Here is a 14,809-nt window from a genome sequence, read left to right as displayed (position 1 = left end):
AATCGAAATTCATCAAACAATCTTCGACTGCGGGATATTTGGACACCTTATACCAACGGAAAATGCAGAACAACAATCGAAGAGATAAGTCATGAACAATGTAAAGCTATTCATGAAACAGGTATGTTCAAATATGACAACATTCATACTAAATCAAATTTAAGAATAAATGTAACAACGATGAAAGGCATGGATTTTGCAGGAAGTGCGAATGGCAAGTCTTGTTCAGGCCCTTCCTATGCTGATAGTTTTGCTCTAACTGATTTAGCGTATGTTTACGTTTTGCTCTATTTCCGCGTTTTTGCTACTATTAGCAAGTTCAGTAGGTCATTAGACGTAACGCGAGTAGCTGCTAAAATTTAATCCGATTTCATGTATATTCTTGGAATAGAGTGTGTTTTTATAAGAGTATTTCAGCAATTCATATTTTGTGTATATCTACCACTGTTTTGATACACGGAGTAGAGCGAACCGAGAACAGTGCGAGTCACGAGCGTTGACAGATCGAACATCACAGATTGCTCTGTGCTATCGTTCAAGCAGGAGCTCGAATAAATATACAAGGTTACCGCGCCTAAATGTTTCATAATAAATACTCTGAGTGTCTTCCATATATATTATTTCCTCTTGCTTTTATTTATTATACCTTTAATATGCCTAAAGAGTGTTTATTCATGGCTTAATCAAAATCACATTAATAGAAAATACAGCTAGAGTAAACCTTAATAATGACAAGTTTGTGCTAAGTTCAGGAGTAGCATGTAAATTTTCGGATAAAAATTGTATGGATATGGAAGGCGGCCATACGTTTTGGGACGTTTTGCCCACGGGCGAATGCTTTGAAAATGCGTACGACATTCTATTTAAAGGTATTGTGACTAAATATACTAGTAATGAAAATAAAGAAATTGTTTATGCGGTTAGATCTAACGATATCACATTCGCGTTATCTACTAAGAATAAAATGATGCATTGTAATCGAGAGTTTATAAGAACAGAACAGCCAAAACTATTGATTGCAGAGAAAGATAGTAAACTAAATATGTATTTTTACGAAACTGATAGAGTGAATAATGATCATTCTGTGAATTTGAATTTATTTACTTACATAAATTCGAAGTTTGGATACATTAAGAAACATTTAAGAAAGTAGATCAATAATTTATACGTAAATATATTAACCAAAAAATGCGAATTGGCAAGGAAGGTTATCCAGAATTCCGTATCCATAGCCACGTTAGCACCAGATGAATTTTTGCCTATAACATCATGAAACAACCCGGATATATTGCAAGAGTTGCTGGAGAAGTAGTACAATTCATAAAATGTATTCAAAAAACAGTCAAGACCTTACACCTTAATGAATGTTATAATCATTTGCCAGTATTAGCAGGCAATGAAACTTGGTTTTTAACACCAAAAACTAATATTTTAATAAAAAGAGGCATGCAAGTAGATTGCAATTCTATTATACCTACGTATTATGGAATAGCTGAAAAATGGATAAAATTTGTACCAAAACCTATTAAAACATAAGCACCGAATGTGTTAAAACCAAATACGAAATTCGGCTTGACTTTTGAATCAACAGAAGGACTAGCTACAAGCGGGGTGTATTCACAAAACGATTTGGATAAAGTACAACAACTGATGTTCCCAATGGAAAAAGCATCACTTTTAAACGTAATAGCAAGAGAAATGGCAGGAGAACACACGCCAGGAGAAATTTTTACAGAAAATTTACTAAAACACAACGCCGATATCACCTGGCACTTAATAATTGAAAAACTAACGACATGGGGTTCATTTTCATCTGCATTTTTAATGATATTAATAATTTTGCACATTGGAAAATTAATAATTGAAAAACTAACGACATGGGGTTCATTTTCATCTGCATTTTTAATGATATTAATAATTTTGCACATTGGAAAATTAATAATTGATACAATTATAAGATGATATACTATTCACACGATTTACGGATAATCAATACATCTGATTGGAGCATTATTCAGCTCTATCAAACGCCTGCTAACGTCACTACAGTGTAACAGTATATATTTTCCCGAGAAACTGGATAGTCCATCGGTTCCAGGATCTGGATAGGGGAAAGAGGCAAAAAAGAGTCTGTTTTTATATTCCTAACAATAATAAAGCATATTTTTAAATCAAACAATAGTAAGCTGATTCGACACTGACATGCATTCCACCGTGTGCGAAACCGTACAGCGCATGCAATGCATTCTTTTAAGAGTTTCAATTTCAACGCTTGTATTCTAATGATTATCATTCTTTCAGATTTTTAATAAATTCATGCGATGAGTCGCACGACGTGACACCTTGGGGCCCAAAACATTGCAGTTAAGAGTTAACCTTAGATTCATCAGGACGTGAGCGCAAGATCTGGAGAATCGCCGGCGAAACTATTGTTACCTCCTCAACCCTCTGGGCTCACAGTAGCAGAGGGAGGCAGCAATCTTTCGGGATGCAGGTTAGGATTTTACGGTGGCACTGAGTGTTGTCCACGTGTGCTAACCTAGACAAGGCTCGGTGTCGTTCGAATGTTCCGGGTTGCCTTGTGTGCCTTATAAAGGCGCGTGGCGCCTATTGCCTATAGTAGTGGCAATATAGCCACTAGGCTATATTGCCACTACTATAGGCCACTAGGCTATATTGCCACTACTATAGGCCACTAGGCTATATTGCCACTACTATTATAAATATATTAGATTATTAATTAACCTCACAGTGTTATTATTTATCCACATACTCCAACAATTTTATCTTTCTCATAAAAATTAAATATAAGCATCTTTAGCACCTTTTGACCATGGTTTCATTGTAACATTTTTATCACTAACATGAAATCACTGATTGTTTTGATACACTACCCTTGAATGATTTCTACACCTAGACACCAAAACCAAGTGCGAACTATCTAGACCTCGTCATCGGCTATGCTGTACACCAAAACGCCGTCCATGTATGATGTAAGTCTAGTCGGCAGTGCGTCCGCTCACATCGGAGTCTTGTAGTCGAGAGAGATTATGTAGTACAGTGCGGTATAGTCTGACTCTACGAACGAGAGTGTACAGTGTAGTATAGGCGCTTAGAGTATAGTCGCGAGGCATGCGCGATACGCTTGCTCTCGCGTGAGCTTGTCTGACTGCACGAAATCGTCGCAAACCAATAGATTGCGCGACGAGTACCATTTTAAGTATTACGACTGTATAAATTCACATATTACAACAGAAATACCTAAAAGAAATTACTAAAATAGACTAAAATCTCAAAAAATTTACTTTTCATATCAAAAGGTTAGGCGAGTTTAATATATTCCGCAACGAAATAACAGATAAAGAACTGAGATCAATCAACCAAAGTCCAGTTTATTATATTTAATCATAATGAATTAACAACATTTTTTTAGTCAATAATGGGCTTACTTAACGTAAGTTAAGTTATATACTGATCAATTAGAAAAATGTGGCTGTCTCTGGGACAGCCGATAGAAGTGAAGACTTAAATAGATGGTGTGGAATTTTGGAAAATTTTGAATAGTTTCGTTGCCAGAGAATCAAACGTATACGAAGTGAGAAATGTACTAGTTTGATATTAATTAATAATAATTAATAAAAAGTATTAATTAAAAGTTGAGTTTGAATATAAAAAAAATGTTTACTTTGGGCATTATTGTTTCGAAGAATAGACTGCTTATAATACAAAGATAACATCCTACGATGTAAGTCCTCGGGTCCCAGATTTGGCAGTAAGACCGCCCTATTTACATTTTACACATCTAAACTTACAACTATCAAGTTACAAAAAAAATTGTATTATTGCTTATCATTTAGAAGCATTTTAGAAGCAACAAACAAAAGGCGAATTCGCACGACGCAGATTGAGCGCGCGCGCAACATCCGCAAGGCGAGTTCGCAAGAGCGCGGAGCGCGGCAGCAGGCGAGCGACTCAGCGGCGACGCTCCAGGCGTAAACACACCTATACACATCAGCGGCGACGCGCCAGGCGTGAACACATCTATACACATCTGCGCCACGCGCCTTTATAAGGCACACACGGCAACCCGGAACATTCGAACGACACCGAGCCTTGTCTAGGTTAGCACACGTGGACAACACCCAGTGCCACCGTAAAATCCTAACCTACATCCCGAAAGATTGCTGCCTCCCTCTGCTACTGTGAGCCCAGAGGGTTGAGGAGGTAACAATAGTTTCGCCGGCGATTCTCCAGATCTTGCGCTCACGTCCTGATGAATCTAAGGTTAACTCATTTGCAAAAGCAGCTTCAATTATAAATACAAAAATCACATTTCATCTCTGTTAAAAGTAAACAATATTGTACGAAAATTTTATATAGTTATCCGAATAAACAATAAAGTTACAGTGGAATAGAATTCGTGTTTTAAAATTTCTTTACAACGAAATCCTACCCATCTAGAACGAACTTGAATCTGCATTTGTAGACTAGACATCGCAGTACTCAAAGGTAAGTTCTTCTTATTTATTTACTAATAGTGCGAGTGTTAGGCGCGGATTAACATTTATTACAGCCTTTGCAACTACTCATATCACTACGTTTTGACTATTCTATAAAGGGTAGTCAGGACGTAATAGTATTACAACGTATTATAGAATCATTTAGTCCTAGAAGAAGATAACAAAGTTTAGTATTACTTTGCATGTCACCGTAAAGTCATCTAATAAGGTCCAATTACTTCTATAAATTATAAAAAAATATATAAATAATAATATTATAGATTAAATTGTTACTTACCTCAGTTTGATCCATATTGAGCTTTCTAAGATATCGTTGCTCTCCAAAGATCCAGTCCTGTACTACATTCTGCGTTTTTTCTGGGTTTACTATTCTGAATGCTGTAATATTTGTTCCTCCGTGCTTGAATTCACTAAGATCCACTGCGTGTAAGTCCTTTAAACATACAAAAAATCTAAAGTATTGAAAACTAGGGGAAATAGGCACGACTGGCGCATATATTCTTGTATAAATTCTAACACTCATAACTACTTCCTTTCATGGTCTTATCAGCATATATTTATGCACGTAAATAAGAAAAATAATATACGATACTTGTGCTCTGCAAAAGTGTATCCACACTCGCTCTTCTCTAAAACTACGCTTGTAAAAAATCACCTGATTTAGGTCCTTTTATCGTAATGTACCACAGTATCAGCGTTTGCTGCAGTTCTTCTACCTAAACAAGAACCTTAAAGTTTATCACGTTGCCAAGCTTCCTAAGCCAATACTCGATCCACAGTATTTAAGTATGCAATATTATGTTATTTACGCGCTGCATCTAGAGGAGAAATGCATGAATCTCCTCTTGCTAGCCGCAAATATGTTATTTATTGATAAACTTTGAACTTAATGTATGATCATGATTGTACGATAATTTTACACTACTATACTTAGGCTATAAAAAGTTGGTTTTGTAAAATTTTTACGTTAGTTACGTTAAAGATTTTATACATTATATTTTTAAAATAACAACAATAGATCAAATTTCTAATAGTGAATTTGGCTATATCACAGTCATGTCATCATAAAAAAAAACATACGTATCTTCTACCAGATAACATTCAAGCAGTTTTTCATGGACTATCAAATTATATCAAAATAAATGCTTGGCTGTCTCTTATTACACACCTAAATGGATTCAACTTTGGGAATATTTACGATTATTCAAAGTTCTGTAACCAGACAAAATATAGGTTATTAAATGAACTCTTGAAGTATAACGAAGGATATTTAACATCTAAGTATTAGTAATTTTGTTATATCACTGCAGACAAAGCCAAGACAAATTTGAATGATGTTGCGTGTCAAAAATATGATGATGTTAAATAATTGGTTTGTATGGGTAGACATAAGTGTGCAATTTCTTTTACTTTTATTAGTTTTATTTGGGCGAAAATTGCAAGAGATATCGTAGGCCCCGGCCGAATCGAAGTTCCTTTCACTGTATGTTGCGTATTCAATAAGAGGCATGATAAAAATTAATTGACAATGTACGTGAGTAATTAAACAAATGTTGTAATATAATGAAGTTCCACAAGGTTTGTAACCCGCTTGAAAGAGGCAAATGCAGATAATTCTAAGATTAAAAGAATAGTTAAAGTGCAGAACATTAATACGGTTGATTTGATTTTGGGCAAACTAGGGTTTTGATCCCTGTGGCATCTTATGGTTTCGGGTCCCGTAACACATAGTGCAAATTCTGGATTATTTGCGAGCAATTGGCTATCTGTTGTAAACTCAAGAGAAACGACAACCGGTAAGCGCTCGACCGACACTCCTGTCCTAAAAAAACTGACATTTAAAAATTAATAATAAAGCTTCAATGATCGTCAAAAAACCAGTCAAATTATGCTTACATGATATAAAAATGCAATTTGGTACCTACAAAAATTGGCAAACGATAATGCTCAATGCACATGTTATTTTTCGTTTATTTTTAGGGTATATTACATCTCAGAAGTATGCTATATACTCTTAAAATACAACCTGCGATGATACTCAAACATAATGCAATTATAATAACATTAAAATGATGGAAATTATAAGTTTTGACTCCTTTTGCATGAGTTTATCTTTGTATTGTCCTTATCTGTATTCTTCGTATTCTAATGTTCATTTCACCTTTGATATCTACTTTTACTATTGTTATGTCCTAAGCTATTGAAAGCTCAGTAGTTGGGTTTAAGCACTTTGGTTTCTGATTTATATTCGCTTCGCTCGCCTTCCTTCGATGTGCCGAGGTGTTGATTAAATAAATGATTGAGCTCGGGGAGCGTGGTGTAGTTGGGTTTAAGCACTATGGTTTTTGATTTATACTCCCTTCGCTCGCCTTTCTCCGATGTGCCGAGGTGTTGTTTAAATAAATTACTGATCTCGGAGAGCATGGAGTAGCAGCTAAGTCACCGAACAGTAGCTCTACGGGTTATTTTGCTTTCATAAGCACGGACGAGGACAAAACTTCAGAGCGTGAAGCTGAGCGCCGTCGGTGCTTGACTACCTTCGCGATCTATTTAATAAAACGGCCTCCAGTAGCCGCCGGAAAGTGTTTTGAAATTGCACTAGTCCCCGTTACACGCACAAATTTAGTTCTAAATTTTGATTCCGCTGCTTTTCGGGTAATTCGTCAAATGGATGTGCCTCTAATCGTGATATCTTTATCGCGAATTCGTGATATTCGAGAAGCTACTTGGATTTCTAATCATGAGAGAGAAAGAGAGAAGTGCACGATTGAGGCATGCTTATTTAATTAAAGTCTCTTACCTTGTTTTATTCTCTGCTACTGAACTGCTCGGCTACCAGCACGTCCTCTCAGCAGCTTTGGCTCAGCTTCCGAAGCGGAGTAAATGCGAGGGTGGATTGGTTCGCAAGGAGTCAGGAGTTTCCAGGTTTAAAATACACTCGCGATTTCGTTTTTTTTCTATTTTATTCAATTTTAAACAACTTGTAAATAACGCTCGCTCGCAAATATCTGACGTTTCGTTAATTATTTTGGTTTGTCAAGAATGACGAATAACAATGTAAGTATACTAGTTCGATAAAGTGAAAATTTTATAAGTGTTACACGGCCGAAATTCTTCTAAGTTATGAATGATAAAAAGAAAATATCCTAAGGTTTTGTACTATCAGAAATATTCTAAGTCCCGAACGGTCGAAAATATTCTAAGTTCTAGGACACCGAAATTATTCTAAGTCGCGAAACACCGAACCGAATTCGGGCAGAGCTTGCGGGTGGCGATGATTTAGAGTAGACTGAGGACGTGAGGGCCTGTTTCTGGGTTCTTTTATGCTCTTGTAGCAGAGGCGATCTCCGATTTTCGTCTCCTCGGCGGGGTGGGTGTTTGGCCAATTAGGAGGCCTAGATGCAGCTTCTTGCCTTATTTGGAGCGTTTAATGCATGTGACGTTGCAGGGAGGGCCAATCAGAAAACCAGAGTAAAAATCCTCTCCTCTAGTACATCTGGTCCCCTTGTGCTCCTCTCCTGTCAACTCGCCTCTGATTTACTTTTTCTTATCTGCAGGCTTATAGAAGCTCCTCTTTGCGTTTTGAGCCGACTCGTGCGGTGTCCTCTTTGGCGGCTTCTCGAGCTTCCAGAGCGCGTGACTTATGTGTCACTTGCCGATAGCGCTGCGCGCTCTGTGGGTTTCCCCTTCATTGCACGTGCATCGCTTTCGGGTATGTGCGGTCCATGGTGTACAGTAGGCTTCTTATTTTTCTCTCTACTTGTGCTGTGCTGTATTCGTTATATTTTGTAGCAGCTCGGTTTTAGTATCGGTGTGTTCTGCTTAGTCTCCTGCCGTAGAGTCGTAATGTGTGCGTGCATATTGGTATGCTCCGCTTGGTCTCTTGCCGCTGCTGTAGAACCGCAATGTGTGCGTGCGTATTGGTGTGCTTTGCTTGGTCTCTTGCCGTAGAGTCGTAAGATGTGCGTGTATATCGGTGTGTCTTTACATTATAATGTTTTTGTTCTAATTTATCATTATTATCTTACGTGAGTGTACTATTATTATTGATTTCTTAACTGATTTTACTTGTCAACATTCGAATTTAATTTTGTTTTTATTCTTACTTCGCCTTACGTTGTCGTTCCTTGTTCTTATCTATTCCGTTAATTATTTAATGTGTCAATTAGTATCGGTTTCGTATTTAGGGTCTGTTTAATGATAGTTTGATAGTATCCCGATGCCAAGTATAGTGTTATACTTTGTGCTATCGAGAGCGTATTTTACTATACACTGCATTATAGTGGGAAGGGTATCGATTGATTTGCTTATAATAATTGACCTTACTTATTTTCAATGTATTAAAATGCGAAAGAAGGTGAGCATTTCACACTATTATACTAAAGTGCTTAATGTACCTGTAAAGCGATTCACATCTTTTCTCAATAACTTAACAACTAGGTGTACCCTGACACCTAGACATCATCTATGAGGCGGATATAATTTTGGGCCTTAAGATTTTTCGGCTTTGAAATTTTTGGGCATTAAAATTTTTAGGCCTTAATATTTTTGGGTCTTAACATTTTTAACCTTAATATTCTTGTGCTTTAAAATTGTTGGGCCTTAAAAATTTTGAGTTATTTAAATTTTCCTGTGTGTTGTGAAGCTATTCACATATTTTCTTAAGAACTAACATATTTTTTTTTGTTTATTATTATTTATGATTCAAAGCACACTATTTACATGTTGCCCATACATATATATATATATATATATATATATATGTGTGTGTATATATGTTATACCTATCTTATAACCCTAACAGCACAAAAATATTTTTAAAATATTTTACATCACTAATGAAATGTTTCTAAAATATTGTTACAATCTTATTTGTCCTATGGTAAAAATATTTCTAAAAAATATTGCAAAAAAATATTTCAATATCGTTTTTAAACATTTTGAAAACATATTTAACATATTTTAAAATATTTTTCAATATTATTTAAAGTTTACAAAAATATTGCGTTGATAAATTGCCGCCGAACCTAAGAGAAACATTTGGAAATATTTGCAAAATCTATTACAATATTCTGAAATATTTATTAATTATCGTACAATTATTTTTAGTTCCTTAAGTAACGAAGAAATATTCATAAATTATTCTAAAAATATTGATATACAATATTTTAATGAAATATTTCAAAATATTTTTAAAATATGTGCAGAAAAAATTAAAAAAAATTATATGTGAATTTTAGTTTTGCACGGTCTTATGAACATTTTATTTATGTTTTTGGGACATGCAAGTTTCTGTAATTTATAAATTATTTATATATTATAAATATTATATTTTAAAATATTCTATGGATATATATTTGAAAGAATTCAAGAATTAAAAAACCTTGACGTGGCGGGGATTTGAACCGGCGATCTTCTGCCTGACAGTCTGGCACTCAACTCGTTACGCTATTGATGGACTTAATCACATTTAAAAATGTTACTTATGTACCACTACGAAAATTTCGCGATTGTATACTAACTATGTAGTTTTGTAAATTATTTCTACAATTATATGAATTCAAAATACCATTTTTGGTATTATAAATATTTCAAATATAAAATAAGGTGTCGGTAACACAGATTTCTGCAATGTGTTAATTTTTTTTGCAAATTAATTGTGCCTTCTTAGCTTGATCTTTTGTTATTATAACTTAAATGCGTTACATAGTTTTTAAAAGAGCCAATGTATTTCAAAAGTGAATTTGGATTATCGGTTTAAGATTTTAAGGAATATTTTTAAAAAGTTGCAATATGTGAGGCTAAGTAATTAACATTTTTATAACCTTAAAAAGATTATAAAATATTTCCTAATATTTGATCGATATATTTCGTTCTTAACTTAATCAAAATATATATCTACAAAATATTTCTAATATATTTTAAGATTGATTAAGAAAATGTATTGAAAACCTTCTAATATTATTATATTTGTATAGAACTTTATGGAATATAATGAGAAAATATAATTTTTTAAAGTTGTATAGTATATTTCGAAACAATTGCGCAGAGTAAGTGATACCCGCACGCTTCGCTCGGGTGACAAAACACCCGTGCGAGGATCGCTTACTTCGTGCATATGTATCGAACTATATTTTTGTGTATTACAAGTGGGACGCTGAAACCGTGGTTTTCATGGGACTCGTTTTTTGTGTAGCATATGCGAAACTACACTTTCATATATAGCAACGGGATGTCTTGTGCCATATTATTTGTTTCGCGCACTAATTAAAAAAACGGACTGTTTTTCCATTATGCTACAGTAAAAACAAAGAAAATAAGACTAGAAGGATTAAAATCCACCGATCAGTAGAAGCTAAAATATAGGCATCTGTGAACGAACACACACACATTGTCACACACATACATCTGTCCGTACGGATATTTTACAAAACCACTATATTTCTACTTAAAATGCATCAAAACACACTTCCTTAATGTTTTTACACAAACTTTAAAAATTATTATCACAAGGCTTACTTAAGTAGAAAACAAAATTAAAAAAAAACATGCATTACCCGAATTAGTCTCTTATTTATCTCGACTTAAATAAAAGAAAAATTATTCTTTAAAAATAAAATATTTTGAAATATTTCTAAGAAAATGTATTATAATCTTGTAATTTTACATTTCTAAAAATTGTTTTATAAATATTGTAAAATAATGCTAAGTAATATGACTTGGAAAGATTATAAAAATGTATCAAAATATTTCATCAATATACATATTTTAAAATCTTTAAAAGAAAATGTATTTAAATCTCGTAATTTATTATTTATTCAAAATATTTTACTAGTCTTACAAAATATGTCTAAAAATCATAATTTTAAAATGTATTTAACATTTTTAAAAATATTTTATTCAAGATATACAAGATGTTAATACAATGTAATGCGTGGCACGAGAGGGCGAGTTCGCACTCTCGGCTCGTACTGGAGACGAGCCGACGACTCGGTGGCAGCGAGTCTCGGCCTCGGCGTCTGCAGCCGATTCGGTGGTCTATAAATCGCGCAGTAGCTAATGTTACGGACTTACAGTTCGACGCGCGCGTTGGTTTCTCGGTCGCCGCGTATCCGTCGGCTGTCGACGGGGAAAAGTCCTGGGTGGCCGGGAGGCGTCACTCTCGGCTGAAACAGTGACATACTGGGGTACCCCGGGTGCTCAAGGTGATGGTGGCTCGGGTGTGCTCCTCCAGCGGATGGTCTCTGGTCGTCGATGCTCTCTCACGTCTCGTCGATATGGATAATCGCGGGTGGTATACCGGTAAAAGTTCGCACGTCTAGACTGTACTAGCGCTTTGCCTATCTGTCTCGCGCGCTGATTCCGCGCGCGCTTCCCGAGTACCGCCGAACTGGCAACGTCGCCCTAATGCTTGAAATGATCGCGCGACGCGGCGAGCGCGCGAAATACGAATTCGCGTTCGCTCGTCACACGATTTATGTACATATTTGAATAAAATATAAATGCAACATTATAAAATCTTTGAAAGAAAATGTTTTAAACTCTTGCAGTTAAATATTTATTGATAATATTTTACAAACCATTTAAAATATTTTTAAAAAACATTATTTTAAAATGTTTTCAACATTTTTTATAATATTTTATTTCGATATTTTTTGTGAACGAAATTAACCCATTAAAGCCCATGCTAAGACTGGTTGAGATAGCGACAAACAAACTGTGCTATCCTTTGCATAAATGAAAAATAAAATATACGTAATTTTTCTTATGTCATTTGCAATTGTTTATAACAAATTATTTAAATAAATTACAAAAAAATTCATAATTTTCAAAATCTGAATACGGGAATCGATTCTGGAGGTAAAATAGAGACGAAAACCTATATAACACTTTTTTGTCAGAGTTCAATTTGTTAGTGTAATGTAGGAATAAACAATTGCATGTTGGGGCGAAAAAGTGACCATGTCAAGTCCCAAGCAAAATCTATCTGGAATAGCAAAAAACAAACTGTGCCATCCTTTGCATAGCTGAAAAATAAAATATACGTATTTTTTCTTATGTCATTTGCAATTGTTTATAACAAATTATTTAAACAAATTACAAAAAAATTCATAATTTTCAAAATTTGAATGCGGGAATCGATTCTGGAGGTAAAATCGAGACGAAAACCTATATAATACTTTTTTGTCAGAGTACAATTTGTTATCTTTATGTAGAAATAAACTATTGACAAATAAGTGTTTTCATTCTCTTGCATGGTATGTGGAATCATATCAGTATTTTTTACTGATAAATTTTGAGATCTTATACTGTAATTGGATAAGTTTATTTCATTTCGCAAATCCTTCCGTGTTAGAGATCACGTTTGAGTGGCGGGCTAACGGTTGAAAACATTCATACATTGGATCTATTCTTTGAAATAATAATTTCGGAAAACTTTTAGATTTTATTTTGTTCTACATTGGTAACGTCACTGATAATGCCGAGACGGAGAATTAGAGATCTACCAGATTTAGTTGAAGATTCTGCTAGTGATGAAGATCAACATATTGATGTAGCATTCATTCCTAATGAATATGAAAGTTCAGATGGAGATTCGGACGGTGATCCAAATGAAGATACATTATCAAATGAATTACCATCAGGTTCTTACGAACATGTTAAAAGTACATACACAAGTACTCAAAAATTGTTGGAACCGAATCATAAGTACAGTTGGAAAAATCATGCTTTGAATGATATTTCTCCTCATGTCGAGAGCAACTTCAATATTTCACCTATTTCATCATTGCAATCCAAAAATGCTTTGGAGTTGTTTGAGGTTTTCTTTTCGAAATCAATGAAAAACCATATCATTGAAGCCACTTCTGAAAATCATTTTGATTTATGTATGGATGATCTAGAAAAATTCATTACAATCATAATTACTATCTTCAATTCTAGAAAAAGTATTCGTGATTACTGGTCAAAAAAGCGAATCCTTCAGTGTTCAGTAATTGCGGAACTTATGTCTAGAAATAATTTCGTTGCCATAAAAAAGAACATACGATTCTATAAACTTCAAGACACTGATCAAAATGATAAAGTCTGGAAGGTTAGAACTCTGTATTATATGTTTCGTGAGAATTGTATGCATGGTTTCTTTGACTATAATTTATCAATAGATGAGATAATGGTAAAATACTTTGGTAGGTTTGGTATCAAGCAATGTATAAGGAATAAACCCATCAGATTTGGAATAAAAGAATGGGCACTCTGTTCTTCTGATAGGTATATATATGATCTTGATATTTACACTGGTAAATCAGGAATCGATGAACGATATCCTTTAGTTGCCGTTGGTTTAGGGTCTAGAGTGGTGATAAAGTTACTTTCGACTTTATTAGAAAAAACACAAAGAGAAGAACTGAAAAAGTATCATATTTATTTTGACAAGTTTTTCATCAACCCAGATCTTATGATACATTTGAAAAAAATGGTTTATCGATTCCCGCATTCAGATTTTGAAAATTATGAATTTTTTTGTAATTTGTTTAAATAATTTGTTATAAACAATTGCAAATGACATAAGAAAAAATACGTATATTTTATTTTTCAGCTATGCAAAGGATGGCACAGTTTGTTTTTTGCTATTCCAGATAGATTTTGCTTGGGACTTGACATGGTCACTTTTTCGCCCCAACATGCAATTGTTTATTCCTACATTACACTAACAAATTGAACTCTGACAAAAAAGTGTTATATAGGTTTTCGTCTCTATTTTACCTCCAGAATCGATTCCCGTATTCAGATTTTGAAAATTATGAATTTTTTTGTAATTTGTTTAAATAATTTGTTATAAACAATTGCAAATGACATAAGAAAAAATACGTATATTTTATTTTTCACTTATGCAAAGGATAGCACAGTTTGTTTGTCGCTATCTCAACCAGTCTTAGCATGGGCTTTAATGGGTTAAAATATTTCTAAGCAATATTTACAAAATTTTCAAAAATATGTTTTAGATATATTTGATAGCGATTTATGCAAATACTTTGATAACATATTTGTGCAACATTATAAAATATTATTCACAAAATATGCTTAAATCAAACGAAAATATATTTCAAAAAGTATTCCTAAAATATTTTTCAATATTTCCCTCGCAATATTTACAATCACATACATATCAATCATATTTACAATCATTTTAAAAATATTTTATAAATCTGTGGGTCATATATTTTATGAAAATGTTTATTTTACAGCTTTAAATTGTTTTTAAAATGTTTCTACCCTGGTAGAAAATT

The 14,809-nt window shown here is 33.9% G+C and overlaps 1 protein-coding gene across 6 annotated transcripts in view; it reads right to left on the bottom strand.

Moving 5' to 3' along the window:
• Positions 1-14,809, bottom strand: part of LOC116416881 (glutamate receptor ionotropic, kainate 2) — a 416,816-nt gene that overhangs the window by 62,743 nt on the left and 339,264 nt on the right. For all 6 annotated transcript variants that reach the window (XM_031927138.2, XM_031927137.2, XM_032601871.1 and 3 more), the window contains one exon: positions 4,798-4,953. In XM_031927138.2, coding sequence (XP_031782998.1) covers positions 4,798-4,953 — 156 coding nt within the window. The remainder of the gene's footprint in view (positions 1-4,797; positions 4,954-14,809) is intronic.

The sequence above is a fragment of the Nasonia vitripennis genome (genome assembly GCF_009193385.2).
Source record: "Nasonia vitripennis strain AsymCx chromosome 3 unlocalized genomic scaffold, Nvit_psr_1.1 chr3_random0011, whole genome shotgun sequence".
Taxonomy (NCBI): domain Eukaryota; kingdom Metazoa; phylum Arthropoda; class Insecta; order Hymenoptera; family Pteromalidae; genus Nasonia; species Nasonia vitripennis.
The sequence above is the reverse complement of the archived record's forward strand: the minus strand, read 5'-3'. Positions and strand labels throughout refer to the sequence as shown.